Source organism: Kickxella alabastrina (genome assembly GCF_025024165.1).
Source record: "Kickxella alabastrina strain RSA 675 chromosome Unknown BX661scaffold_20, whole genome shotgun sequence".
Lineage (NCBI taxonomy): Eukaryota > Fungi > Kickxellomycota > Kickxellomycetes > Kickxellales > Kickxellaceae > Kickxella > Kickxella alabastrina.
This window is the reverse complement of record NW_026251491.1, coordinates 343706-371208: the sequence shown is the minus strand read 5'-3', so window position 1 is coordinate 371208 and position 27503 is coordinate 343706. Positions and strand designations below refer to the sequence as shown.

The 27503-nt window shown below is 49.6% G+C and overlaps 13 protein-coding genes and 1 non-coding gene across 14 annotated transcripts; 7 read left to right on the top strand and 7 right to left on the bottom strand.

Annotated features, from left to right (window-relative positions):
* Positions 1-647: 647 nt before the first annotated feature.
* Positions 648-1095, top strand: BX661DRAFT_226057 (uncharacterized protein; the record flags this gene model as incomplete). Its single annotated transcript, XM_051538960.1, has 2 exons — positions 648-853; positions 904-1095. 2 exons carry the CDS (start codon positions 648-650, stop codon positions 971-973), a joined length of 276 nt encoding a protein of 91 aa, XP_051389969.1. The 3' UTR covers positions 974-1095.
* A 4027-nt stretch (positions 1096-5122) lies between these two features.
* Positions 5123-5196, top strand: BX661DRAFT_t91. Its single transcript has one exon. It is a non-coding gene; the product is annotated as a tRNA-Phe (tRNA).
* Positions 5197-6035: 839 nt separating this feature from the next.
* BX661DRAFT_53967 (uncharacterized protein) lies at positions 6036-6934 on the bottom strand. Its single transcript, XM_051539250.1, has one exon. It carries the CDS (start codon positions 6697-6699, stop codon positions 6166-6168), a length of 534 nt encoding a protein of 177 aa, XP_051389968.1. The 5' UTR covers positions 6700-6934; the 3' UTR covers positions 6036-6165.
* Positions 6577-9059, bottom strand: BX661DRAFT_53972 (uncharacterized protein). The gene has a single exon (XM_051539251.1). The coding sequence runs from the start codon at positions 8901-8903 to the stop codon at positions 6792-6794; it is 2112 nt and encodes a 703-aa protein (XP_051389967.1). The 5' UTR covers positions 8904-9059; the 3' UTR covers positions 6577-6791.
* Positions 9060-9637: 578 nt separating this feature from the next.
* On the top strand, positions 9638-11802 carry BX661DRAFT_186157 (uncharacterized protein). Its single transcript, XM_051536964.1, has one exon. It carries the CDS (start codon positions 9809-9811, stop codon positions 11597-11599), a length of 1791 nt encoding a protein of 596 aa, XP_051389966.1. The 5' UTR covers positions 9638-9808; the 3' UTR covers positions 11600-11802.
* A 357-nt stretch (positions 11803-12159) lies between these two features.
* On the bottom strand, positions 12160-15823 carry BX661DRAFT_186148 (uncharacterized protein). Its single transcript, XM_051536963.1, has one exon. The coding sequence runs from the start codon at positions 15646-15648 to the stop codon at positions 12325-12327; it is 3324 nt and encodes a 1107-aa protein (XP_051389965.1). The 5' UTR covers positions 15649-15823; the 3' UTR covers positions 12160-12324.
* A 738-nt stretch (positions 15824-16561) lies between these two features.
* On the top strand, positions 16562-17665 carry BX661DRAFT_145213 (vacuolar protein sorting-associated protein 74; the record flags this gene model as incomplete). Its single annotated transcript, XM_051533099.1, has 2 exons — positions 16562-17232; positions 17368-17665. 2 exons carry the CDS (start codon positions 16562-16564, stop codon positions 17663-17665), a joined length of 969 nt encoding a protein of 322 aa, XP_051389964.1.
* A 2111-nt stretch (positions 17666-19776) lies between these two features.
* BX661DRAFT_186145 (uncharacterized protein) lies at positions 19777-20510 on the bottom strand. The gene is made up of 2 exons (XM_051536962.1): positions 20146-20510; positions 19777-20019 (listed from the first exon to the last, which is right to left on the bottom strand). The coding sequence occupies exons 1-2, from the start codon at positions 20378-20380 to the stop codon at positions 19871-19873; spliced, it is 384 nt and encodes a 127-aa protein (XP_051389963.1). The 5' UTR covers positions 20381-20510; the 3' UTR covers positions 19777-19870.
* Positions 20511-20571: 61 nt separating this feature from the next.
* BX661DRAFT_186143 (Pre-rRNA-processing protein PNO1) lies at positions 20572-21813 on the top strand. The gene has a single exon (XM_051536961.1). The coding sequence runs from the start codon at positions 20955-20957 to the stop codon at positions 21702-21704; it is 750 nt and encodes a 249-aa protein (XP_051389962.1). The 5' UTR covers positions 20572-20954; the 3' UTR covers positions 21705-21813.
* BX661DRAFT_145257 (60Kd inner membrane protein-domain-containing protein) lies at positions 21813-22829 on the bottom strand (the record flags this gene model as incomplete). Its single annotated transcript, XM_051533103.1, has 1 exon — positions 21813-22829. The coding sequence occupies one exon, from the start codon at positions 22827-22829 to the stop codon at positions 21813-21815; it is 1017 nt and encodes a 338-aa protein (XP_051389961.1).
* Positions 22830-23103: 274 nt separating this feature from the next.
* On the bottom strand, positions 23104-23554 carry BX661DRAFT_186140 (uncharacterized protein). Its single transcript, XM_051536960.1, has one exon. The coding sequence runs from the start codon at positions 23496-23498 to the stop codon at positions 23160-23162; it is 339 nt and encodes a 112-aa protein (XP_051389960.1). The 5' UTR covers positions 23499-23554; the 3' UTR covers positions 23104-23159.
* A 992-nt stretch (positions 23555-24546) lies between these two features.
* Positions 24547-24897, top strand: BX661DRAFT_186139 (uncharacterized protein; the record flags this gene model as incomplete). The annotated part of the gene is made up of 1 exon (XM_051536959.1): positions 24547-24897. A coding segment is annotated over exon 1 (220 nt), but the record flags the coding sequence as incomplete, so codon positions are not given.
* Positions 24898-25124: 227 nt separating this feature from the next.
* On the top strand, positions 25125-25346 carry BX661DRAFT_145283 (gluconate transport inducer 1/Pac2; the record flags this gene model as incomplete). The annotated part of the gene is made up of 1 exon (XM_051533105.1): positions 25125-25346. A coding segment is annotated over one exon (222 nt), but the record flags the coding sequence as incomplete, so codon positions are not given.
* A 961-nt stretch (positions 25347-26307) lies between these two features.
* BX661DRAFT_53896 (uncharacterized protein) lies at positions 26308-27247 on the bottom strand. The gene has a single exon (XM_051539249.1). The coding sequence runs from the start codon at positions 27107-27109 to the stop codon at positions 26489-26491; it is 621 nt and encodes a 206-aa protein (XP_051389957.1). The 5' UTR covers positions 27110-27247; the 3' UTR covers positions 26308-26488.
* Positions 27248-27503: the final 256 nt, after the last annotated feature.

Below are 27503 nucleotides of genomic sequence, written 5' to 3'. Positions count from 1 at the left end.
AATTTGGGCGAGCGAGCGAGCACACACACGAATGTAAAAGACCGAATATTGAGCTTGGCATTTCTACAGTTGCTGTCAGAGTTGGTTGCCAATTCATGTTGCTTGTCACCAATATTTTGGTTACAGGCAATCTTGTAGCATATGTGTTGCAATTTGATATCATCGCTCAGCAACCGCAAAAAGGGATTTCCAAAAGACCTAGGACGTTTTTGTGTGCTGGTCCCGACAAATGGACCCAAGATAGAATACGCAACAAAGCACAATTTATTTGGCATGCTTTTTCGTCCATCCAATGATTTTCCGCAGCAGGTATTTGCCCGCTCAAAAGAAATAACTCAGCCACCAGGTCCAAAAATTAAAATAAAAGATGCCAAATGTATAAGACGGAGTGGCAGACACAATTGTCAAAATAGATATGTTGGCGGCAGCTGCTCTTTTATACTCTTTGAAGCAGCCAGTGCCGTACACAAATTCAAACGTTGGTATGCCCAAAAATCTCTGGCCGGACTTGTAATTGGACAGCGGTACTAAAAGACTTTGCTAAGGCGTCATTTACTGCTCTTAAAAACCAGCAGCTACTTTTCTTAACTACAGCCCCATTTTTCAACAAGCAAACTAAATAATCTCATTTATTCATTTCTATTATCATGTCCAACCTTTACAAGCAGACTGCCGGCGCCATTAAGGATGCCATTAAGGATGCCATTGGAAGCATGGTGGGCAACAATGATCTCGCTGACAAGGGCCGCAAGCAGTGGGCCGAGGGCGAGGGCAAGCAGAATATGCGGGAGACTCAGACTCGTCGTGAGGAGAAACCCTTAACATGCACCGCGCTGGCGACTCTGCTAACAATGTCGGCGGCACTGCCAAGGAAAAGGTTGGCCAGGCCATTGGCAACAAGAGCATGGATGCCAAGGACAACGCTGCGTACCACAACAAGCTTGTCAAGGACAATGCCAGGTCCGGGTTTTAAACACACATCGCTGCTGTAATTTGAAAACACGAATCATTTGTATAATTTTTGTGTGTTTCAAATGTTTTTATATAAAAATTAAATTGACAATATTTATCGACCAACATTGATGCCAAAATATGAATAGAAAACAATGTTTGTTGTCAAACCAAGCTATGAAAAGTCATACAAATAGAGAACCGGTGCAATCAATGGTCAACTAAAACTAATAAGGCTCATTTACTCGACCAACAGCAAAACTGCGCTTTTTGCCCGTCAGTGTCTCACAATTTTCCAGACCAATTATTTGCACAAAGGTGGTTGCATGTCTGATGTGCGGTTGGATGCGTCATTATTGCTGGCAATCAATGTCCAACTGACTACGGCGAGCGGGTCCTCGGCGACGGTCCGTTTTTCGCTCCACGCAAACCCCCATCCTCTTCATCTTGCCGCAGTCCCAGTATCTGTTCAACTTGTGACTTGGTTTTACAAACTCCGCAGATTGTCCTCGCATGACCAGTGGTCACTTGTGCATTTTGGTCGTGCGTTCTGCCAGCAGCTGTTTTATTTTCATGCGACGTCGTCAAGTTGTCGGCAATATTTGCGATACCACATCCTTTGCAACCTGTCCCAAGCAGCATAATCTCTTTCAGCCTTTATAGAGAAGCCCTTTTCAGATGCCCACCTTGCGGAGTATCCACCCACTCAAGATTGGCGACTTTTGCTTTTTTTCTCACTGACGTCTATGGCCAATGTGCTGTATCTTTACCATGCTCTACTTACTTTTTGTTTGAAAAGAGCACTTCTTTTATTTGTTGGTCAGACTTGCAAAAAAGGGAGTACATCCAATGGAACGCAAAAGAACCGCTATGAGGATTTGCAGTCCTATGTTTGCAAACAGCCGATATTATTTTTTGTTGAGCAATAATTTAATACGTTTTATTTTTTGCAAATAAAAAATAAAAGCAGTGCTTTAAAGAGTGATAACCATTTTGCTTGTATATAAAGTAGTTCAAAAGTGTGCAGCTTGCAACATAATTATTTTGTTTGCATTGCTTTTTATCAGCTACTATATAGCAATTATATTGTTTTCATATTTTTTATATTTATAATGACTCAATTAAAAGAAACTATTCAATCGACTAGTACCGTAAACAATTTTATAAACAAGCTAAGAGCATTGGGGTATACAGAAGATATAAATGTAAATGTAAGAATTCTGGGAGTATCTATCAAAAACAAAAACAATAATAAAAAGGTCTTACTTACGTCTATGGACAAGACAAAAACATTGGAGGAGCTAGGGGTGGTTTGTGAGAAATTAATTTTTAAAAACGACAAACATGTTTTCAATATTACAATTAAATAATGTGCATTCAGCACAACTAGACACCTGCATGTATTCAGTTTTCACCAAGTAAACCAAAAGTAGTTGGGGTTTATATGCACATCAATGGGCTATTGGAATATTGGAATTTTGAACAAGACAAATGCGCGTGTACAAGTCAAGCCGAGACGGTCAGATCCCACTATAGTTTATACACTTTGTTATTGCTAGTTATTTAGAATAAATACTTTTTTACATATCAAGATATTCATCAACCTGTTTGTAATTTGCTGTTGTGTTTAACCTGGTTTTATTTGGCAAGCCAATTTGTTTGGCGTTCCACTTTAAATCTTGAAACGAATGACTTTGTCATTCATTAATTAAATTTAAAATACCTTGTGCCATTGTGGTATTTGTTGTTTTCAATCTCAAACTTGCTACAATTGAGAAATACTCGCGCCAAAAAACTTGCTTGTCTACAACAGTAGCACTCCTGTGTCTATGTGATGGTACAATATGTTGTGGATAGTCCAGATGAAAAGGTATTCCCGGGCTTTGCAAGTATTAAATTTGGTTTTACAATTGCCAGCGGTGTATTGATAACCATGCCTGATAGGCCGGGTAAAAACGACAAATAATGTGGTGAACTCATAGTGTAATGAAAATAATACAGTTTGTGTGTTCCAATGCGTTTTAAAAACAAATATGCAAGTTTTGCAACTACAAATAAGTAAAGCGGCAAACAAGTGTGCAAATGCTTGTATTTGTATAGCACTAATTGTGCATTCAGAAAATATAAAATGAACACACTTGGCATTTTTAATATAATTAAAAGGTTCTATTAATGTTGACATGGTTGTGAATCAAGGCAGTGCAATGTGAAGTATAATAAAATTTTAGAACTACGCACAACCATTTAATAAAGTAAATAAAAGTAATAAACAAAATAAATCAAACGAGAAACAAAACTAAGAACATATAAACAATTATATATTCAAATCTGCCGGCGTGGCAAGGGAGGTATGTTCCATTCAGTTTTTTGTCATGTTTGAAAACTCTGCAGTTCTACCAAGCTCAAGGTAAAGTGCCAAGCCACCGGGCTTAAAAAATCAGCTAGCAGCTTGGTCGGCGGCCATGATTTATTATTATACCGGCTGTTAGTAAGCTGAGACTTGCCACTCTTGAGATACACATTTGTGAATTCATCTTCCAAGTGCCTAACAGTAGCAGTCTTTGGGACATTAATTACATATGTAATTATTATATCTACTTTCTACCCGCTATTATCTACCTTTATAACATTATATACATGAACGGCAATTGCATCTGCTTTCTTTGGTGGAGCGGCAAGGTGTATTGGGCCAAGCAGCATTTTTGTTGAGTGTGGTTGGCATATGTGGTGAATTATTTTTGAAGCCTGTAATTTTCTGGGAAGAATGAAAGGCACTCGGGAATTTACTAAACGCCAAGTTTTCCAGTTTAGAGGCTGGCATTCTTTTAGCAGTATTGTTGGAAATGCCATGCCTGGGTGCCACATTTGCCATTCTCAAAGCTAATGGTGTGGTGGTGAATTTACTAGGCGCAGTGGGCACAGGCATCATGTTTTTTTCAAACCCGCAGTTTGTTGGGTAGTCTGCACGGCGCTCGGGGTTTTCTTTTGGGTAAAAAAAGCTGTTTTAAAAGCTACCGCTGTAATAGTAGTATTTCTGGGAGTGCTGGATACAGGCAGCATTTTTCATTTTAAGCCTGCAGCTTGTTGAGAAGGGCCTTCTATACTTGTGGACTTTTTAGGGGACAGGCTTGTTTTAGAAGCTAGAGGTGTGTTGGTCTTTTTGCTGGATACTTTTGCTGCAGCTGGTGATTAACATGTGTGTGCCGCTTGCTGGAGGAAACTATAGGTTTGTGCTGCCGAACGAGTTGAATTTGGTACAGGCATTCTTGTGGTATAAATATGTATTACAATGAGGAAATTAAAAAGTGAATAATAAACATGAAAATAGTAATTTGTTATTTATTTACTAAAAATGGCTTTATCAGTTTCATGTGAAACTTCAACCTAACCATTTCCATTTCCATAGCCGCAGCCACAGCTACATTAACAGCAGGTTGATATTTTTATGTTTATCTCGAGGCAAAAACAATAAAACGTGATTATCATTATATTGAAGCAAACGAAAAACTAAGGAAAGAATTTGGCAGACACGTGTTTTGCTTTATATACAACACTATAGTTTTTTTACTGGACGTTGAATGACGTTTTGAAAAGAAAAAACTGGCATGCTGTTTTATTTTTTTTAGGCAAGTGGCAGGGCGCGCATTGTTGTTTTGGCATCCACTAGAGACAACAGATGTGAATAATTAACAGGCTATATTTATTTTGACTAGATGGATTCAACTCTATTTTCTTGGCTGTAAACTACAACCAAGTGTAGCAAAGACCGAGAACTCGTGTGGCATGGCTGCTGGTTTTACACAGTTGGTATATTATAAAGTGCTGACTCGATATGCGGCTACAACATATTTGCAACCCAAAGGTGTATGATGGTAAAACTGGCCAGATTTGTGTCGAGTGATTAATAGCTGCACTGTTGCTCATTTTCCACAGCCCGCGTCACATTAAAACAGTTTTCAAATTGATTCAACTTGCTACCACCTGCCTGGCATGCATTTAAGCCAACCCAGCGCACCCAGCGCATCCAGCGCATCCAGCGCACCCAGCGCATCCAGCGCACCCAGCGCATCCAGCGCACCCAGCACACTGATGTCGGAGGCAAACAAGCGCCGGGGCGGTTGAGTTGTGTATTTCAGGATATGTATTGACAGTTGGTACCACTGTTAGATTAGGGGCTTTAGCTCAGTTGGGAGTAGCGTACGACTGAAGATCGTAAGGTCCCGTGTTCAATCCACGGAAGCCCCATCAACCAGGTTCAAGTAATCCACAAATCGTGGATTACTTGTCTTTTTGCTTATTTTTTGGATACATAATAAATGAAATGCCTCGATCGGGCTATGTTTCCGGATTGGTGCGGCTCTCGCTCTATTTCGTATTTGGAGTTTTCGATTATCCGGCAGCTGAGAGAAATAGAACGGTAGTGGTGAACGTCGTCAAACAAAAGCATTTCTATTTTCTTGGTTCTCGCGCAGTGGTTACGCTACCACGTCTACATCTGTTTCTATATTTGTATTGACAAACTTTAATATAAACCCCTGTTGAAAATCTATTTATTTATTTTTCTCAGAAACAGCAAATACAAAATTAAGTTATCTATTATTGTTTAAAATATATATATATTATTTTCCTTTAACACATACAATAAAAAACAAGAAAAATAATGTGACTTATAATATGGAATTGGCAGGACAGGTGGCCACATCAACTGTGCAGGAAGGTGACAGTATGTCAGTAACCTCATTAGCACCATCCGCAACTCTACCGCCATCAGCAGCGCTGGTAGTAACCGGAACGTTCACAAATTTGTGCGGATAAGCTGACGCAACAGCTGTGATAAAAGACAAAGCTGGGTGCGACAAGCGAATAGTGGCCAATAATTGTGTCAACAGCGCAGACATAGTTGCAGACCAATGGGTGGCATCAGGGAACCTAGTATTATCAAAATCCACAGGCATGCCCTCTATAACCCATCCCTGCCATATCTGGCCGGCAACTCATCCTCATTAACAGCTAGTCCAAGTGTATACCGGGCTCCAGCCAGCTCGAAATACCGCAAGCAGCGGAGCCCAGAGTCGCCACAATCCAGCACCACAGTGCCGCCGACTTTAGTTATAAATTGCGAGGCAGGAGGCAATCCAGTATTTAAATTGGTAAGACACCCTTCGACACGCACACTGTCGTAAGATACACACTCGACGGTTCCGTCAGCAGGCATCATTGCCGAAAATATCGGCGCATGGGAGGGACACAAGGCACGGCGCCATCCGCACAGTACTGCGGTTCCTCTTCGTGCGCACACAGAGACGGGCTCCCGGCAAGCAAAAGGCAGGGCAAATGGTAGGCGGCATCGGGGCACGGCACCGGGGCGCAGCAATGGAAGGAAGCCCCCGGACGAGCGCACAATGTACATGCCAGCTCCGTCCCATTGTCGGTATCTAGCAGAACACCCTCGAAGCGAACCATTGTCAGGCTGCTCTGGTCGCTAAGCGAAACAGAGCGCGGGCCCCAGGCCCAGGCCAGGCACTCGACATGCACCCAGTGACAACTGGCCTCCTCATCGGAGGACGGGCCCAACGGAATGAGCCGGCCGAGTGACGGCTTCTGCTTATGGGTCCCGTCGCCATGCAGCGCACAGAGGGCGCATTGACGCCAGTCCTGAGCCGCCGTACAAAATCGCGTTTCCAGGGCTTCGGTGTCAAAGCAGTCGCGGCCAAAGCGCACGTCAGAATGAGTCAGGCTCAGAAGCATATTGGCGACCTCAGTCTCAGTCTTTGCCGCAGTTTTTACATCAAAGCAAGATTTAAGCCTGTTAGTCTGTGCTCTGGTCTCAGGGCTGGCCGTCAGCAGGCAGCGCGGCAGCCTGGTGGCCGGGTCGCCGAGCAGCTCGCGGGAGTGTCCCCCGTCGCCATGGCCGCGCACGTCGGACAAACATATGGCGCGTCGTCTTCGAGCGTGATCAGCGCGTCGTAGACATCGGGGGTCAGCCCTGAATCGCAGTCCGTGTGGATCCAAAAAGCGCAGATATCGCAGCACACCATATTGGTGCCCATCTTGCAGTTGGAGTACGTGGCCACGCACTGCGGACACACCTTGGCCTTTTCGATTTGCGGGGCACAGCTGCCGCACAGCGTGTAGTCGTAGTTCCACCGCCGCCGCTCCCGAAAAAGCTCGTCAGAGTCCGAGCTCGTCGTTGTCATCTTGAAGTCGCACTCAAGGCAATGCACGCACTTGTCGCAGACCCAGCGACCACCGCTCTCAGAAACCAGGCCAGAGAGGCCCTCCGGGTGCTCGGTCTCCTGGCCGCTGCATTGCGCGTGCATCAAAAGGCCGCAGTCGTCGCACTGCAGCAGATCGTCCGCAAGCTGGTCATCCACGCAGCTCGAGCACACACGACACAAGGGGCACAACAGCAGGCGACAGGATGCCGACAGCGGTGGCGGCGCACAAAAACTGTGGTACCTGTCGCCACAACCACTGCACGGCAGCAGGGAGTCGCCAGTCGACGCGCACTGCGTGCACATATCGAGCTCCCCGCTGATGACAGATCGCAGGGCCGTGCGGGGCACCATAATCCGTGCAGTCCTCGAGGGCAAATCGTTTTTCGCTGTGGCCGACACTACCGGCAGCATGCCCCCAAAGGCTGCGGCAAGCGGCAGGGCCATCGGGGTGACGCCAGCCGGGCTGCTCCCCAAGGACTCCAGCGACTGCGCGCGCGTCATCAGCAATGGGCTCGCGGTGCTCTCTCGCTGGCGGCTCTGCTTTCGAGCGCGAAGCCAGCTATCGAGAGCGCTGGCAATCGCGCGTTTGAGCTGCTGGCGACGCTGGTACCGTAACGCCTTGATCTCCGCCTGGGTGCGCTTAAGCGCCATGGCCTTGCTCTTAAAGTAATCCAGCTGCTCTCGTGTCCGCTCGCTGACCAGCTGCTTGACGCTTGTTTCGCCGTTGGTCACGACCATGTCCTCACAGCTGTCGTCACTGTTCTCTGTGGGCACCCGGGACAGCTTGGCGTGCCGCGACATATCCGGGATGCTCTTGCGTTTCCGGCTATGCATACTGCTCTTGCGTTCGCCCAAGCCCGCCACGCTGGGCTTTGCAGACAGCGACAGAGCATTGGCAGCAGCTGAAATGGCATCTGCAGCGGCGGCAGCGGCGCGGCGCTGTTTGATGCAGCCAAGCGCCAGATCGCTCTCAACCCGCCTCGCTAGGCCATCGACAACAGCGCCCTGCGACACATCGTTGGCCAAGTCTGGCAAGAGCCGGTCCTCGTCAGACCCACTAGCATCCGGCTCGTCGGCATCCACAAGCATGGGCCGATCATGCGAGTCCTCCGAAATGCCCCTCAGAACATCCCTGCCTCTCTGGCGCACCCTGGCCACCCGCGCACAGAGCTCTCGGCGCAGGGCATCCAGAGTGATTTCAATATCATCAGGGCTTGCGTCGACCAAGTGCAGTATCCGCTCGTCGTCCGCCTCTTCCGTACACTGCGCCTCCGCGTCCAGGCGAAGTGCCAACTGGCGATTCGGATCGCCTCTGGATATTCTGACCCGACAAGCAGTCCACCCGTTAACAGCCACGCGGCTCTCGCCAGACCCGCCTGTCGACGGCAGATGCTTGCCCCTCTTGGCAGCCATCTCATCGCTGGTGCTCTTCAGCGCTCGCTGGTGCGCCCGCTGCTGCGCCCGCATCACCCTGCAGACAGCCGTGGCCCACGCCGACGGAGTCTCAAACTGGGCGCGCATGAATTCGGTGCCGTACCCGGCAATAAAGTCCTCGGGCAATGGCTGCCAGTGGGCATCAAATGTTCCCAGCGCCGTCACCACTGCGGTGAATGGCCAGCTGTTGCACACTATTATGTTGCCCTCGGTTAGAAGCCCTTCGGTTACTAGGTTGTGAATGGACACTTTGCCTGTTGTTGCCATTGGCTGGCCCTGCTGCCGTCGAGCGCCGGCCATTGTGATTTAATTGCGACTATGAATTGCCTACGCGTTGACTGGCGGAATAAAGAAAAGTGTGTTTGTGGATTCAAATGCAACAGTGTGAATGCAAGGCTAATAATAATAATAATAAAAAAAAACCCTTGTAGCTTCAATTTGTATCTGGCTGAGAAGGTGAGCTGATTAATTGAATGGAGGGGTTTTAATCGCCAGCTTAACAAATAAAGAAAAAAGAACAGGAAATGCAAGTAAGACAAAAATATATAAAATTCAACGGGCACTTTGGTCGAAAAGACAATTCGAATTGTTTCAAAAAGAGAGGAATGCAAAATGTGCATTTGGACTTTAAAATGCGGTTTGAGAAATCAAAGTAAAAAGGGGTGTGGGGAGGCACGCACACAAGCTCTCACGCACTGCGAAAGAACAAAAAAGTACACCTTATTTTTTGTTCGAAAAGGCCCCGCGCTCATACTAAAAGAGATGCACCCACCCCTTTGAAATAAAAGCATGAAAAAGCAATGAGCATTTGAAGGTGAGAGCATCAGAACTGCGGGCTGGATGATGACTCGGCTTTAGTTTTTTTTTTTGTGGTTTACAGCCTAAAGAAAAAATTCCTCCAGCTCGATATACACGTGATTGCTCACGCCCGATAGTGCGCAGAAATTGTTGGGTATCTTGTGACACCCAAAAAGAAGGAAATTAAGCAACACACACTTGTCATGCGAGTCATGTCATGTTTTGCTCGAAACCCCCCTGTTTCGAGTATAAATAGCAAGCGAGAGGAAAGTCAGACTTGTGCTTCAACCAAAACAACACAGCGCATATACACATTCCTTTTTTGAGCCTTCTTTCTCTTGTTTCTTTCTTCTCTTTCTTTCTCTTCTACTTACAGCTTTATATACTTTTTCTTTTCTTTTTCTGAAATGACTTATCGCGGCAACAACAACTATAGCGGCGGAGGCGGCGATGTGGGTGGCTTCCACATTTCCCAAAACTATAATGACAATGAGGACGAGATGGGTTCCCGTGGTTATAACGATGGTCCCAGAATCAACCCGGACTACGACCAGCAGGGCGGCACCCTCGGCAACCTCAATGCTCTGGCCATCGATGCCCAGGGCAACACCATTGGTGGCTTAGACGGCCTCCCAAATAATGGCCAGGGCGGCGCCCTCGGCAACACCGGCGGGCTCACCAACAACTCTCGTCCGCCCCAATACGGCCAGCAGCAGCAGTATGGGGGCGGATATGGTGGTGGCGGAAACCAGCAGCAGCGTCCTAGCAATAACTCCGCCTATGGCGGAGGCCCCGGCGGGTTCAGCAATTCAGGGTATCAGTCTGGAGATTCCGGCCAGCAGCGTCCTAATGAGAACCCCTATGGCGGCGGAAACTCGGGCAACTCGGGCAACTCATCACACGGTGCTGGGTATGGCTCCCAGCGTCCTAGCAATAGCGACCCTTATGGCGGAAACGCTTACCAGGGTCAGGGCCAGCAGCAGCAGCAGCAGCGTCCCCAGCAGCAGGGCCAGAGCGGTGGTTACCAGAGCCAGCAATCCTCCGACTCTCAGGGCGGACCGCAGCAGCGTCCTCAGCAGCAGGGCCAATATGGGCAAAGTGTAGGCTACCAGGGTCAGGGCCAGGGCCAGCAGTCGTACAACTCTCAGCAGGGGCAAAACCAGCAGCAGCGGCCTCAACAGCAGGGCCAGGGTGGTGGTTACCAGGGTCAGGGTCAAGGCCAGAATCAGCAGCAGCGTCCTCAGCAGCAAGTGCCAAGCAACAGCAGCTTCCAGGGTGCAGGCAGCAGCACTTACCAGAGCCAGGGCCAGGGCCAGCAGCAGCAACAGCGTCCCCAGCAGCAAGGCCAGAATCAGGGCCAGCAGCAGCAGGGCGCGTCTGCAGGTGGTCTTCCCGGTGGTCTTGACTTGGCATCGCTGGCGCCGTTTTTAAGCGGAATTCTCGGCGGCGGCGGGAAGTCTAGCGGCGGTAGCGGCGCAAGTGCCGGTGGTCTCGGCGCTCTTGCGGCTCTCGCGCCCATGGCTATGGGATTCCTTGGCGGAGGAGGAGGAGGCAGCAGCGGTGGCGGCCAGAAGGCTAATAGCAGCGGTGGCGGTCTCGGTGCCCTAGCAGCACTTGCTCCCATGGCCATGGGATTCCTCGGTGGAGGAGGAGGCAGCAGCGGCGGTAACCAGAAGACTAACAGCAGCGGTGGTGGCGGTGGAGACTTCTTCAGCAAGATCCTTAGCAATGTCTTTGGAAACCGCACCCGCGATATCGGGTCCATGGGGGGACTGAACAGACAAGACGCACAGCGGTACCACTCTGAGATTTACCAGCAAACAAACAGCGCCAACCTCTCGGCGTACTCTGAGGAGCAGCTCGGCGCTGCCGCTGCCGTGCAGGCGATCGGGGATATTCAGAGGTCCGGTCAGCTGCAGCATGGACAGGAGGGCGAGGAGGCGTCGCAGAAGATCCTGGCCGCGGTTACGGAAGAGGCTATCGAGTTGTATGGTCGCCAGCGGGCGCAGGGTGGCGATGCGGATAAGGAGGGTTTGGCGACTGCAGCGGTCAAGACTGCGCTTAAGATTATGGAGGATGCGGCCACTGGCAACACGGGTAACAGCGGAAAGCAGCAGCAGCAGCAGCACCAGAGCTACCAGCAGCATAACTATTATGCTGCTGGCGCTGGCGAGAGCCAGAGCTATGACAACTTCTAATGCCCTCCTTTTTCACATTATGTTTTAATAAATCCCCAAATTGCAGGGGGTAAAACCTTTGAGATTGTGTTAATACCTTTTGCCAAAGATAGAAAAAAGGCAGTACACACATGTGAGCCATTCATAAGCATCTAGCAGCAGATTACTATTAAGTTTTTTTTTTTTTAAATATTTGCAGTCTCATTCTTTTATTTAGTGTAGTATATTAATATTAATATTGTTATATAAGAAGGGGGGTGGGGAGCACTACTGTAATAGTGTTAAATAATGGGTGTGAAATTATAAAGATTTTTATTACTAGTGTTTCTAAAGTGCTATTATCGCCGGCCTCGCCTTATATATATCTCCTTGTCTTTGTGGCACTCACTGGGAGTCGTGTGCTCCATTTGCAAGAACTGGTCCTTATGAAAGTAACCCGGGTCTCTGATATGGCATAATTGGCATGTCTGTATTCTTGCGCCCAGCACATCCATTTCGGGACAGACAGTATGTCCGGATGTCAGTTGTGGCGCCTAATTTGATACCCTGTAATTTGGCCCATATCAGATCCATCTGTGAGCTGACGAGAATCCGTCTCATGATTTTCGCCCTCCGCGTCTACCTCCATATCCTCGGGCTGCGTAACAATATTAATATTCGTATTGATTTGTTGCACAAAAATAGGAATGAAAAACCACGAGCTATCTTGTTTCTTCTATTTTAATTGTTAGGCTTAGTATATATTTTTAAAGAACGTTTTCGTATTCCAAAAAGTGGTCCACAATGGTCTTCCTCGCTCTGGACACCTTGGGCTTCCTGCCCCTGCCAGGCTTCGCAGCAGCCAGCCGCTTGGCCGAGGCTAGCGAGTTGGCCTGTTGTACGAACAAATCAGTGTCGACGGCCGCAGGATCCATGCTGCTGGCGCGGCTGCTGCCATTGGTGCCATTAGCATCATTAGCATCATTGGGATCGTTGATGCCGTTGCTGCCGCCGACCAGGATATTGGGGGGCAGAAGCACCCTGGGGACCGGGGTGCGGTCGATCTCCGCCAGCTGCTCCGCTAGCCGTGCGGCCTCAGGCCCAGCTTCCTCAGCCTCAGCCTTGGCCAGGCGCTGGCTCAGTGATTCGCGCGCCCTGACGCGCGCATCAAAGCTGGCTTCCAGCAGCCGGCAGCGCGCACGCAGACTGACGCCCAGCGCCATATGCACCAGCTCCAGCTCCGCGGCCAGCGCAGCCTCGCGGCGGCCACGAGGGTCCAGCCACCGGCGCAGCTCGTCGACCTGCACAGTAGTCGCATAGTACCCCCACAGCTCGCCGGCGCGCGCCAGCTCAGCCAGCGGCAGCTGCGGCTCCGCCAGCTGCGGCGCACTGCTGGTGATTCCGTGATCGGCGCGGCCAAGAAAGTCGCTGACAGCGGCGCCGCCGCTCCACACCGGCGGCAACTCCAGCGGCCACGCGGCGCGCACAAAGCCCGGCTGCCCGGCAAAATGCTCGACCAGCTCCGGCCACGCCGCTGGCTGCACCAGCACGCGGCCGGTACAGGCGCCCGACAGCGGACAGGCGCCGATCCCATCAAGGAAAAAATAGCGTGTCAAGTAGCGGTCGCAGCCCAGCGGCACCAGGCGGCCAACGCCCAGGCGCCGCAGCTCGCGCTCAACCGCATCCAGCCGCTTCTGATGCTGGCGCTCGGCCTCGCCGAGTCGCCGGCGCTCCTTCAGCCGCAAAGCCCCGACCTCAGTCTCCTTACGCCCTTGTTCACGCGACTCGCCCAGTGCCACTGCCGCCTGGTCGGCGCGGTCCAGCTCGTCCAGCTGCTCGGCCACGCGCTTGGCCTCGCGCCGCAGCTCCACGCGCTCGCGTCGCAGCTCAACGCTCTGCTCGGCACTTTGCTCCAGAAATTCGCGCACGCAGTCGATGCTCGTGCACTCGCCCACGAGCACCTCGAGAAGCTGCAGCCGCGATGCGCAGCCGTCCAGGGCGCCCCAGAGTGTCGCCTCAAGGCCGCCGGTGTCGCTTCTGCTGTCCCATAGAGCGCGTCGCAACGCGTGCAGCTCCGATGCGTAGTCCGCGTGCGAGGCCTCGAGAACCCAGCCTGCGAGTGCGCTGGCCCACGCGTCGCGCGCCGTTTGCGTGTCCGCCCATGTGCGCGATAGGTGCCGGAGCAGCGCGTGTGGCCCGAGCGCCTGCATATCAACAGCAATGGGCGTGTTGTCAGTATTCCCGTTGTCATCATCATTGTCATTGGCGCTGTCTTCGTTGTCCGACGACGGCGCGCTGCTGACACTGACGCTGCCGCCACGCTGCTGCTTTTGCTTTTGCTGCTGCTGCTGCTTGATGGCTGCCAGGCGGTTGCCGCCGCGTGTTGGACGGCGCGCAGTTGTCTCGGTCCCAGAGGCGTCTGAGTCAGATCCGCACTCTGACGATGCCACAGACGAGTTGGCCAGCGCACTGCCACCCTGCCGCATTCGCGTCGACCTCCGCACAACCGGTAGCAGCAAAGCCTTCCGGCCGCTTTTCTTTGCATTTTTTGAACCCAACAGCAAAGCTGGTAGAGTCTCTGAGTCAATGTCCATCTCCTCCTCCTTGTCGCTGACGCTGGCATCCTGCTCCTCAATCATGGCCTCAATGCGGCGACTATACACATTGGGATTGCGCCGGCGATCCTCTGCAATGGTATTGAGTAGCGCCAGTACGGTCTCGATAAAAACACTGTTCTGCGTGTTGTGCACTAGTGCGAGCTCGAAATAGTCCAGCGAGTATGCGCTCAGACCCAGTGTTGACCCGAAGCAGCTGATGAACATATACGTAGAGAGCATCCGCGACACCAGGGACACTGGCACCTGCCATTCGCACAGAGGCTCCGGCCACTTCATCAAAGTCTCACCCTCATGGTCCTGATCCTCTGCTGCTGCTGCCTCCTGGTCCTGATCCCGATCCTGGTCCTTGGCCTTGTTGATCGGAAAAAAATCGGTGATCTGCGCTACGGGCTTTTTCTCGCCGTGGAGTTTGCGTCTCGCCGCCCAAACTACGCCCTCATTCAGCTTGACATGCTGGTATTGTTGGAATTCCAAGTCGTCAATAGGGAACTTGCGCACGCCACGCACAGGGAATTCTCTCTCAGCCGCATACGGATCAACAACCACATTGGCAGTCTTCTGCTTTGAACCAGTCGAGACAGCAGTAGCAGATGCAGAGCCCGGAGAAGCAGCAGCAGGGGCATTGCCAGAGTGTTGCTCTGCTGTTGCCCTAGATGCCTTGTTACCACCAGCATTTCCAACACTACGCAGCAACCGCGCTTCACCGCCATACATATATGGGATACGGAAGCGCTCTCGCCACTCGGGCTTGACAATCCACGGACTGCCGGGTCTAGCGGCCCTGTCCATGTTATCGTCGAGGAACTGCCTCAGCGCGACCTTTGTGAAAACATTGCGCGACCTGCCAAGCTCTGTCGCCGGCACACTAATGTCACTATCGGCAATTGGCACACCCTCAATGTCATATAGCCGCACCGAGTACATGCGCTGTTTCCGTTCCTCATACGCAACTACGCGACGAGCCCCATACCCAAGCCTCTCTACGGCCGCATCCATCACAGTTTCATTCTCTACCAACACCGGCGGCATCGACCCAATCCCCACCACAAAGCACTCGTACATAGCCCCCTGGGTCCCTGGGTACTTGACATCTATATGTTCGCCTATAAAAAAATCGTACTGAAACCGATAGTACAGCGCGTCGACAGCCAATGAGATGGACAAGGTGGATTGGCTCAGGAAAGTGAGCATTTCACAGACGAGCATGTCTGAAAATCCAATCCCGGATGATCGATGATGCGCTGCTCGTTCGCTTAGCAGGGCTTGTTCGTAGTTTAGGTTTGGTTGGCCTGTGAGACTGCAGGTGAAATGCGGCTTGCGGTAGAAGGTTAGGCGATCAAGGTAGGCTTCGTAGTCGGTGAAGGCTTCGCCGGTTAGGCGGAGTTGCCAGCCTTGTGGGTGGTGCCCGTGTGGGTCATCGATGACTAGAGGACCTGGGAGAAGCTGGAGCGGACGACCGTCGTAAAGCGGCATTTTAAAAATAAATGATAATTGTAATTAAAAAATGGAATTTGAAAAATGGGTTCAATCGAATTGGCAGGGATAAAACAAATAACTAATAGATAGAAAGAAAAAAGAATATATTGATTGGGAGAGAGATGGAAAAGAAAAAGAAAAGAAAAGGGAGAGGGGAGGGGATGTAGCCAAAAGAAAAATTTATTATTCTCAATTCCCGAAAAGCGATCGCGCCAGCTTCTGCTTTTGCTTCTGATGCCGCTAGCGAGAACAAAATAAAAAAGCAAAGCAAAGCAACGAAAAAAGAAAAGACATGATACGCGTTAAATCATCACAAGAAACCAATTGCATCCATTATTCACATACACCGCCGCCCTTTTGTTGTATGTTTTCTATTTTTGTACGCGACTGCCAAAAACGCGCGTTAACTATAAAAAGTATTTCAAAAAACAACTGGTGATAAAATAATATATATTTTTAAAAAAATCCAAAACGCTAGTTCAAATTAAAAAATGGTATGTGGGCCAGTCGATCGGTTTGGTCGGTCGGTCGGTTTTGGCTGGTCAGTTTTGGTCTTCTCAGATGTATGCGCCTGGCTGCGCGCACCCCTCCCGCCTCAATAAATAAAAATAAAAAGTTGATCAAATCGCGGATCAGAATCAACAAGAGAATCACAGCATCAGCATCCGCATCCGCATCCGCATCGTTCGTGTCCGTGATTTCTTCCCTTTTTCAAATTTATAGAAATATGTATAACCTCACTGGGCGAAATTTAGGACAAATGCCTGACCATCTGAAATTTCACAACTTTCCCCCTGCTAATCGGTCTTTATTTTCTTTTAAAAGCGCGTCAACTCATTTTTAATTATATTTTAAGCAACTCCCCCTTTTTTGCTACCATTTTTGCTTGCTTATTTTTTAAACTTGAATAATGTCAGAGGGCCTCTCGCGACGCCGCATCGGCACCCCCCGTTCCGAAGCAGATGACTTCGCGGACACCGGCAATGCACCAACACCCTCGCGCACCCCGCACACACCCGAGCCGTCCAAAATTGAAAAGGCGCCTTTGCTCACACTAATGGAAGAAACACTGCTTCTAGGGCTCAAGGACCAGGAGGGTTACCTGTCCTTCTGGAACGACAGTCTCTCGTACGTGCTGCGCGGCTGTATGCTGATGGAGCTGGCATTCCGGCGGCGCATCCGCATAAGCAAAGATGCATTCACCGGAATGACCTCCTTGGGCGACCGCCACCTTGAGGTAATCTCAACCAACCCCACGGGCGAAGTACTCCTGGACGAAGCGCTGCGGGTTATAAAGGGCAGTGATACACCGAGGGCCGTCAATGCCTGGATGGATTTGCTGAGCGGCGAGACGTGGAATATTGCAAAGGCCGGGTACCAGCTGAAGCAGGTCAGGGAGAGGCTGGCCAAGGGCCTGGTTGACAAGGGCGTTTTGCGGACGGAGAAGAGAAACTTTCTGTTCTTCGACATGGCTACGCACCCGGTACAGGACCCCCGGGCAAAGGACGAGGTCATTGTGAGGGTGCTGGATACCCTCAGTTTGCCCCGCTCCGCCGCCATCCCCACACGCTCCCAGCGCGGGTCGCCATCGCAGTCCGCCCTGGCCCACTATGGGACAGCCCAGGGGCTCGCAAATGGCAGCAATGGCAGCAATGGCAGCGGCAGCGGCAGCAGCAACAGCAGTCGCCTGAAGCTGCAGCCGGTGGCCAACTCGAGGTTCTACAAGAACGAGGAGAACCACAAGTTTGCTCTGTTCCGCAGAGTGTGCCTGGTGGCCGCCGCCTGTGCCGGAAGTGTCATTGAGAACCCGCTGGTGCATATGGATATGGAGACGCGGGACCGGGCCGTGGCCAGGGCTGAGGAGCTGATGGATGTCTACGGCAGGTGGCCGTTCAAGAAGGAGTCGCCGCTGTACACCGCTGACATTGGCGCCGGCGAGGCCGGCGACCTGATGGTCGAGGAGGTCGTGGCTGCAGTCATCTGCGTGCTGCGAAAGATGGACAAGCTAATCTGAATTGTTTTTTAAAAGATCAAACCCACCTGCCAAATCAACCTCTCCCCTCCCCCCATTCCCTTTCGCCCTTTTCTGCTGTTTTTCTTACCCGCCTCGCCTCTTTTCCTTTCACACGCCATTATTTATATCATACCTTTATTCTAATTATAAAAGGGCTATTGCTTCCGCGAGAGCTCGGCGTAGTACTCGATAACCTTGGGATGCGCCATGACGCACTGCGGATTAAAGTTAAGCACCTGCAATGCATCCAGACTAACAGCACGGCTTAGCGCCACATACGCCTGCCCCTTCTCAAAAACCTTGCCCAAATCGACCAAGACGCGGTCAATAGTCTGCCCCTGGCTCTTATGTATCGACAAGGCCCAGGCCAAAATAATAGGCAGCTGCGTGCGCACATACTTCTCCCTGCCCAGGTCCACCTCCGATGACTCCGGCGTCAGCGTCAGCTCGGCGCCATTGGTGAACCGCACAACCGGATACTCCTTATTTCCAATCGCCAAAAACTTGGTGACTACGCCGCGCGATCCGTTAACTAGGTTGCTGTCGGGCATGTTTTTGATCAGCATGACCTGCGCGAACTGCTTCAGCTCCAGCTTGCGCGGCGCCATCGACCATCCGTCGATCCTCACGCGCACTTCTTCGGGGACTGGCCGCTGGTCCTTCTGCTTAGGGTCCATGCCGTCGTGCGCACTGAACACCTGCATGGTGCCTGGCAGGGACTGCAGCCGCTTGCGGTTGGCGCCATCCACTTGGTTTCGCAGCGCATACAGCTCTGTGGCCATAATGCCGTCGTCTGGGTACTTTGGAACGCGCGACAGGCCCTTGAATATATCCACGCCGGCTTCCGAGAGCCGGCCCAGCCGCATCTCATTCAGGATATCTACAAACCGCATGTCTTTTTGCCTAAACACATGGGTCAACACAACGGTGCTCTCGACCTTCTTCCACACCTCGGCCTCAAAGGCAAACTTGGCCACGCCGGATTTCTCGACCGGCGGCAGCTGGTAAAAGTCGCCAGTGAGGATCACCTGGATGCCGCCAAAGAACTGCTCCGACCGGCGCACCTTCCGCGCGACAAACTCCAGCGCATCAAACAACGACGCATCCAACATCGAGATCTCGTCAATAATCAGCACCTTCACTGCAGTCCACCGGGTCTTCGCAAAATGGCTCTTGTTGACAAACCCCAGGATATCCTCCTTTGAGCCTTTGGCCAGGCCGACGCCCGAGAAGCTATGGATGGTTTTGCCGCGAATATGGAACGCTGCAATTCCCGTTGACGCCGTTGTCTGCACTTCATTGTGCGATAATCCGAGCGACTCTGTGAATGCACGGATGATCTCGCGCAAAAGCACGGATTTGCCTGTTCCGGCCGACCCCGTGATGAAAAGGCTTTCGCGCCGGTTCACTGCTATATCAAAGGCCTCACGCTGCCTGGCTGACAGCGAAACGCGATTGTATGGCTGCACACTATGGCCTTCTACTATGGGCGGTTTGTTATAAGCCATTGAGCTGATTTGTGACCCGAACGAGTCATTGCTGCGCTTTGTCTTTTGCTTTTGGGCTTCAAATTGCCGCTGTTTAGCGTCGTATTGGTGCACAGGAAGTGGCCGGAAGTATTGGCTTTGGGTTGGCCCTGGTATTGCTAGTGCTGATGCAGAGGTCGTGGGGCGTTGCTGGCTTGGGAGAGTGTATGGGGCTGCGCGCAGTGGTTTGACGCTGGCGGATGTTTCTGTGCGAGTGGGTTTTGCGGACGTGGCTTTGGGCTTTTGGCCAAAACTCAGGACCGTTTGCTTTTTTGAATTTTGCTTAAACATTTTGAATTTGAGAATGCGTAATTGGAAATGACAAAAAAGAGAGAAAGAGAAAGAAAGAAAGCATGTACGAGGGAAAATTGAAGGCAAAAGTGGCAGAGTAAATAAAAAACAATAACGCGAAATGTTTCGTGAACGCGTTTAGAAGAAAATTTTCCTTTGTAAAAAAAGTCAAGGGGTTTGGGAAGAAAAAATCCATTAATCAAGCGGCCCGCGCATTCATTTGTGGTCTCTTTTTGCCGATTAAATGACCAAAGGGATTCACTGCCAATAATGTACTTTGTTATTTAAAAAAGTTGTTTATTCGTTAATGTTTATTATAAGTACAAAAAAATATAGGAAGACAAGGTTTGGTTGTTGAAATGCGTAAAAAAACATGTGCTTTCTCTCATCAAACCAAAAAGCTCTCGCCGCATCCACAAGCGCCCTTGACGTTCGGGTTATTAAATATGAACTGCGAAGCCAATTTCCCCTCGAACCAGTCCATCTCTGTTCCAATCAGAGTCAAAAGCGCCTTTGAATCGATCAGCACGGTAACGCCTACAACAACATTAGAACAATAAAAGAATTACTGTCAGCAAAAAGCGTAAAATAAAAATTTACATACGGAATGTCCGATATTTCTCCCATTGCGTCTAAAAGCATTTTTGGGTTTAAATGGCTTACCGTCTTGGGTCACTTTCTCGTCAAATTTTTTCGGCGCGTCTACCCATGATAATGTATAAGCGTTGCCCGAGCATCCTTTGCCCTGGATACCAATCTTTAGCGTCTTGTTTTGCTCATCTGGTTGGCTCTTTGTTTTGAGCTCCTTTAGCCGACAGACTGCCGCCTGTGTCAGTGTCAGGGGCTTCTTGCGGCCCTTGAGCGCCGGCGCCATGCGAACCATTACGCGGGAAGACATGGTGATAATATAATGATAGTGCTGTTAAAGTAAAAAAACGGAGTGTAGATTAGAAAAAGGTTCGGAAAAAAGAATAGTAAGAAATAAAAGTAACTGAAAATTGAGTCAAGAAAGAGAGGAAAAATAAAGCATGGCTCGGAGATTGAGAATAAAACGCTTTCTTCTCTCATCTGATCTCTTTTTTCATTTTCCTCCTTAGTCATCCGTCAGCTGCGCTTATCCAGCCAATCAAATTTGCAAGCAAATATGTACCTCACAACCTGTCAACTCGGTACACGTGATAAATTATATTGACCAATCCACACTGTGTACAAATTCCACGCATTGATTTGCTGATCTGTTGATTATAATATTATGTAGTCTATTTTTTTTTCTCGCTGCCATGCCCAATTTTTTCTTTTTCTTTTTTGGTTGCTGGTCAAGTGCAAATAAAAAAAGCGATCGCAAGAGAGACTAAAAAGAAATCAGTCGTAAAAATTTCTTTTTTAATTTTTTTTGCTCCTCAATTACGATATTTAATTCTACTCCATTTATTATTATTATTTCAGCAAAAAAAATACCACCATAATTTACAATGTCAGCACTGGACAAGATGCAGCAGCAGGCCAAACACACCACGCACTCGTCTGCCATGGAGGAGGACGACGAAATCATTATCACAGCCGACCAGCTGGCATACGTTGCCACATCCACGGCCGCCGCAGCGACTCCGTCATCGGCAGCGGCCTCTGACAAGCCCCAGTTTGCGCCGCTGTCGGCCAAAGACTTGCGCACGGATCGCTGGGAATCCCGGCGCATCCGCGTCCCACCACACCGGTTTTCACCCCTAAAAACCGACTGGCTTAAAATCTACTCCCCCATTGTCGAGTACCTCAAGCTGCAAGTACGGATGAACCCGAAATCGCGCATGATTGAGATCCGGTCGTGCGAGGAGACCGAGGACACGGGGGCGATCCAGAAGGCCGCTGACTTTGTGCGCGCCTACTGCATGGGTTTTGCCGTCGAGGATGCCATAGCGCTGCTGCGTATGGATGACTTGTACCTGGAGACCTTTGAGATTAAGGATGTCAAGACTTTGAATGGTGACCATCTGTCTCGTGCTATTGGTCGTATTGCCGGAAAGGACGGAAAGACCAAGTATACGATTGAGAACTCAACCAAGACGAGGATTGTACTGGCTGACTCCAAGGTGCATATCTTGGGCACGTTCCAGAATATCAAGATTGCCAGGGACGCTGTCGGTAACCTTATTCTCGGTAGCCCACCAGGAAAGGTCTACTCGAACCTGCGGACCCTCTCGTCGCGGATGAAGGAGCGCTTCTGAGATAATAATAAAACACAAGTGGAGGGGGAGCCGAGATGTTTTTTAGATGTCAATGTTTCTGCTTGCTTTAAAATAGTTTATGGAATTTTATTTTTCAAGATACACAATCTATAGACCCTTTGAGCTGCTGCTGGGACTCGGTGCTATGGCCGACTGCTGTGCGAGAGGTGGCAATGGCGGCATGCCAAACACCTTGCGCACGCGGTCGCTTCTAAACACCACGGTCTGTGCCAAGCTGAACCCAGCCGACACAGTCCAATAATAAACAATAGCTGCCGGCTGATATATGCCCAGCCCAACAACCGCCAGCGGCGTAATGTACGAAAACCCAACCGCCACACGCACAAGCTTCTTATAAACACCCTCCTGGCCACTGCCACCGCCACCGCTGCTGCTAGCAGCCACGCTCTTAACCGCTCTCCGGGCCAACACAACATTGGCCAACTGCAGCAGCCCAGCGACCACAGGCAAGACCATATATGCATCGGGAGCGGTCAAGTCGCCAAACCACCACAGTCCCTCCCAGGACATTCCCCACGCCGGCTGCGCTGCCGGCGCGTCTACCAGCCAGACCGGCCGGCCGGCCAAATGCCTCACCGCACAGGTCATTGTCACCCACAGCGGCAGCTGCATCACCGGCAGCAGCAGTGCTTCGGCCGGATGACAGCCCTCGCGTAACATCAGTTCATGGTACTTCGCCCTCACCCTCCGATCCACCCTCTTCCGGACCTCCTCCTCCTCGTCTCCGGCTCCAGCCATCTCAAGTCTCACTGATGCGCCCAAAGCGTGCCGCCAAGACGCCGCCACCACGCCAACCCTCTGTGCCGCCCCCACTGCTCGCTGCTGCCGCACATACAAAGGCAGGGTCAACAGCAGCCTCAGGGCAACTGCTGTGCCACCAATGACCAGCCACCAGGGAGTGGACCCGCTGCTAAGAGCAGAGAGTGCTAGCTCGTGGGTGGTTGCCTGGGAGGCTGCTGATAGAGCAGCGGCCGCAGCCAATGGGTCCGAGGTGTAGAGCGCGCCGCCGTGCAGCTTTTCGAGTAACGCTTGAACTAGCTGAAAGAGAAACGGCGACGAGTCTTCGCTGCCGCCCAGTTTAATTATTTGATCGCCGCTGGGCATATCTGGAAGCTCTGTGGTTGGTGTGTCTGTGGTTGGCGTGTCTGTGGTTGGTGTGTCGGGCTTTGCGCCTCGCTGTAGTGCGAAGGGCGTTGTGCTGAATTGCCGCCGAATTCCAAGTGTGCTTGTGCCACTGCCATTGGCCACTGCGTACCGTGGTGCATTCCGCGTCGAATTCAGGCACAGCCTACGCGCACAAGTGCCCAACACTTTAGAGTTTCGCACGACAAACATGAAAAAGATAATTACAGAATACCGTTTGAATTCCAAAAAAATGAAAGATAAAAAAGCAAAAAAAAACCCTCTCTTCAAGAAAGCAAGCTTTAAAATATATTAATCTTTCTGTGGAGTCTGGATGACGACCAAAAGGTAATCTTGATCCAGGGCGACCATGACCTCGTGTCTTTTCGTCCTTATGCGCACAAATGACAGTTCATCTTGGCCGTCCAGTTGCTCCACAATATCGCCTGCATCCCTCGCCAGCTTGCTTAGCAATTTGCTATGTAGCTCTCCTTGTTCGGCTGTCGCCGTTGTGCGGATGATGCCTCCTTCTTTGGTGAGGATCGTAACGGATTCTACGCCCTTTTTAGAACTCAGACGGTTGATCGTCTCGTCCAGGTCTATATGGCTGTGCTGGTTCTGGTGCCCAACGCTGCTGGCTTCGGGAGACATCCTTTAAAGATTGGATTTAAAATGTTAGTACAAATAGGTGCTGAGTGTGATGAGTGGTGGGTTTTTTATTTGCACTCAAGAAAGATAAATCCGGATGGTTCCTCCCCTTGATTTAGCCACTTTGTACATGAGTTTGTTTATGGGGTAAAGCATGCATCTTGATGGGATCCGTTTGGCCTTTTAAAAAAGCTCTGATATATTGAACACGACCAAATACCTGGATCATACCGTTTATCTATCCAAACATCTGGAGCAACTTGGAAATTTTTTGGCTCAGTTACTTGTCCTTTATCAATCTTATTCTCGGCTTTGGCCGTGGATTCTCACACCTACACTCAAAAAAAATCATTATTTGGCCGAAAGTTAAAATAAATGTTTGGGGCAAAAATGTTCTTTCTCATCCTTCCCCAACCTAATTCGCCAAAGTATAAGCGGGGTCGTAACACAAACAAAGATCGAACTCTTTACAGTGACATTTCTCAGCAAAAGTAAGTGTTAAATCTTTTTGTCCGCGGCCAAATGAAGCTAAGCTAAGTTGTCCTTTTTTCTACTTTTAGGTGCCACATATGTTGCTGTGCCAAGCTATCAATTGGATTGAACAATCAAACAAATTTAAAAAAGTGCTGTTTGCGGTACAGCTTGCAAGCCATTAGTTTCTCAAATTCTCAAATTTAGCTCCTCTTTTTTGTTCAGTGCCAGTGGGAATTGATGTTTGACCAAAAAAATTAAACGCGGAATTATTTCAAGTTGGTACTACCATGTGACCGGTAATATTACATCTCTATTTGCATACAGGGTGTAAAAGTATAAAAGGTTTCATTTTCTCCCTCTTATTTCACCCCTTTAATTGATCTTCACTCGTTATAAGCCTGATACAAATTGGGTTCGCATTGTATTTCCTTCTTTGCCTTTTTGCAGCGATATTATTATTCTTAAACTTTGTATTCTTCTTTTTGGCGGCTAATATTCATTTGATTATTTCCTAAAAAAGACCCAAATTTTTTAAATTTACCGTTTATTTGCCCTTGACTGTTGTTTTTTTAATTATCCCCTGTCGATTTTTTAAAACAGGACTTGCAAGCCCCCAGGTAAGCATCTAATAATGCCTTGTCTCGATGTTTATTACTATGACTCTCGAAAGATATCCAATGGCCGGGTTTGTTCTTACGGTTTGCGGGATCTACACAATTTCATTAGCACCGCATCCTAATTTATTTCCTTCGATATCGAAAATGAATAAAATTGGTCTTGAGTGTTCTGATGCTGCTGGCTCTTCAACAGTCACACACATGCCCTCTCTCATACACAGAAAGCGCCCACTTGCAAACAAAACAAAACAAAAAACAAAACAAAACAAACAAGGGATGAATGAACGCTGTTTTCACCGTGTTTGTGTTTTTTGTTGGAGTTTAGCCGCTGCGTGCTGCTCCAAATATAAAACAGCTTGGCCCATCCAGAATTCCATAAAAAATCCCAAAGCCAAAATGGAAAATTCCCTTTAAAAATACCTGAACAACCCTTATTTTTTCCACCCAAAGATTCACAGTTATTAATTATTATTATTTATTTATCCACAAGTTTTTCAATTGCAGTATTGTTCACATTAGAATCCTCCACAATGCTTGTCCCACTTATACGGGCTTTGTTGACACTTCTGAAGACGCCCTGCTTATATTCGAGGCCTGTCGCCTGGGCATTCTCAAGTGTCGAAATAGGCGTCTGGCCGAGAGCGAGCGCAAGCACATCAGATCCGGCTGGATATTCATCTGGGACGAGACTGAATCCCACATCAAGCGCTGGACGGACGGCAAGAGATGGTCACCATCCCGCGTCAACGGGTGTTTTTGATTTATACCGAGCTCCAGCCCAAATCAAGCCCAACGCCCGATGTGCCACTTGAAAACGGACTGACCAAAAAATCGCTCTCCATCTTTACGAGCAGCAATACCAAATTGCATCTGGTGAGCTACTATCGCGACACAGACGTGGACAATGGCAAGCTGCTGTCTCCCTCGAATAACCCCATTTTTCTGGCATAACCGTCGCCCACGATCGGTACCCGGACATTCCGCCCGAAATGGTCCATGCACCCGTCCGCGCACGCAGACCGTCAGCACGCGGCGAGCGTCCATAGTATCGATGATTTCAACGATTCGGCGTCTATCCACGAGTGCCCTAGTTTACAGCAGACATTCCAGTCCACCTACATTGAGAGCCAGCAGGCGCAAATGGCAAACTACCAGATCTCAGCCGTCCATCCAATGCCAGTCAGATATTATGAGCTGCAGAACACGATACACCCAGCCATAGCGCACCCACCTGCTGCCGCCGCTGTTGCCACCCCATGAGTACTTCTGTTCGACCAATGCCGCCCCACCCAGCATCATCACCGCACTCGCCCTATGTTTCCAATGTCTGACCACATCCGACTGCCGGGACAAGCTCCGGTCACAGCGACTCCACAACCTGAGCCAATCAACACCATCATCCCATATGCCTTCATCCCGATTGCAGCCACACCAGCTACCACTGCCGCCCCCGCGCCCCCACAGAGTTTCCGCCGCCTCAGTTTGCCCTACGCCCTGGATAACAGCAACCTGTGCCCAATATGGGTCAATCAATACCATCTTCGAGACGCAACACGGTGGTCAATATGGATAGAAATTTCAAAGTGCAGTCCGAGAGAGCATTGATGAGGGAATGTCAAGCTGCCGCCAATTTCAGAGCTCCTGAGTGGCGTCGATGTGTCCGCTGCAGAAGCCATACTATGTCTTTGGATTCAGGCGTGAGCGTGGCGGAAAAGACCAAGATGAAGTATAGGGGGAATCCATGGAGCGACGTCGAGCAATGCCTCCAGCGCATATAGTCTTGAAAGTTATTCGATTAGCTAAAAAAATGGTTTTGTATTTGTATTTGCTTTTTTGTGTATCATAATGTAATTTCATAAAAAAAATAAAAAGTATATTGTAAAGAAATAAATTGTTTATAATTTAGAACCAGAGGAAACGAGCAGGGGATGCTGTCGGTGCTGCGTTATCCGGGTTAGCCGTGGCAACAACAGCATCAGCCTCGTTCTCATCCAGGAACCCCATAACCACGCCATTCACATTGTTAACCAGTCTATGCGCGGCATTATCCACTCTATCAGCCCACGAATTAAAGTCAAACCCTGGTGTAGCCGAAGCGTCGGAATCCGCCGCCACAACACTAGTAGCAGCCTGCAATTTGGAAGCCCATCTATCCACGCGCTTTACCTCCGACCCTGCCTTGTCATTAATGAAATTAAAAAGATTATCAAGGACCGGTGTGTTTTTAATGACAAGGTGGTTATCCGACGCAGGGGTCTCTGCAGTCAGGGGCTCCATGAACTCATTGTAGATGGCACGGACAAGTCCTCGGGTCAGGTCGTGGCTGGCATTTGGGGTGCCAAGGTTTTCGTTTTGGCAATCGCCCTGGCACTGCACACTGGCGGATGCTTGGGGGGCAGCGATACGGTCAAGGGCATCGAGAATGCCTAGGTTGTAGATTTCGGCGCTGGAGGCGGCGGGTGCAACCGAGGTGAACGCTCCCATGGTCATGGGAATGGCGAGAGTGAAAAGCAGGGATTTCATTAGCTGAGCAGTTAATCGGCTTTCTTTAACAGGTAATTGTAGAAATAAATAATGGTAAAAAAATGTAAAAAGGACAAAAATATAAAAATTGGGTTTGTGGATGTTTGTTAAAACGCGGTAGTACGTTTATCAAAGAATATATATGTTTCTATTTTAATAAATTGAGTATTGCGTGTTTGTCATGTATACTGTTCGGGCTGTGTGTCTTATGCGGAGTAACTGTTCTTAGTTGTGCCCCCCCCTGCAAAAAAAAGAGATGAAATAAAGGGTTTATTTTAGCACTGGCGTATTATCCAGTTACTCAAATATATATATATTTGGGTTACTATGGTGCTGCATGCGCAATTATTGCATTCGGACATTGTATGAGTAGAAAAATATAAGGCAGTACATC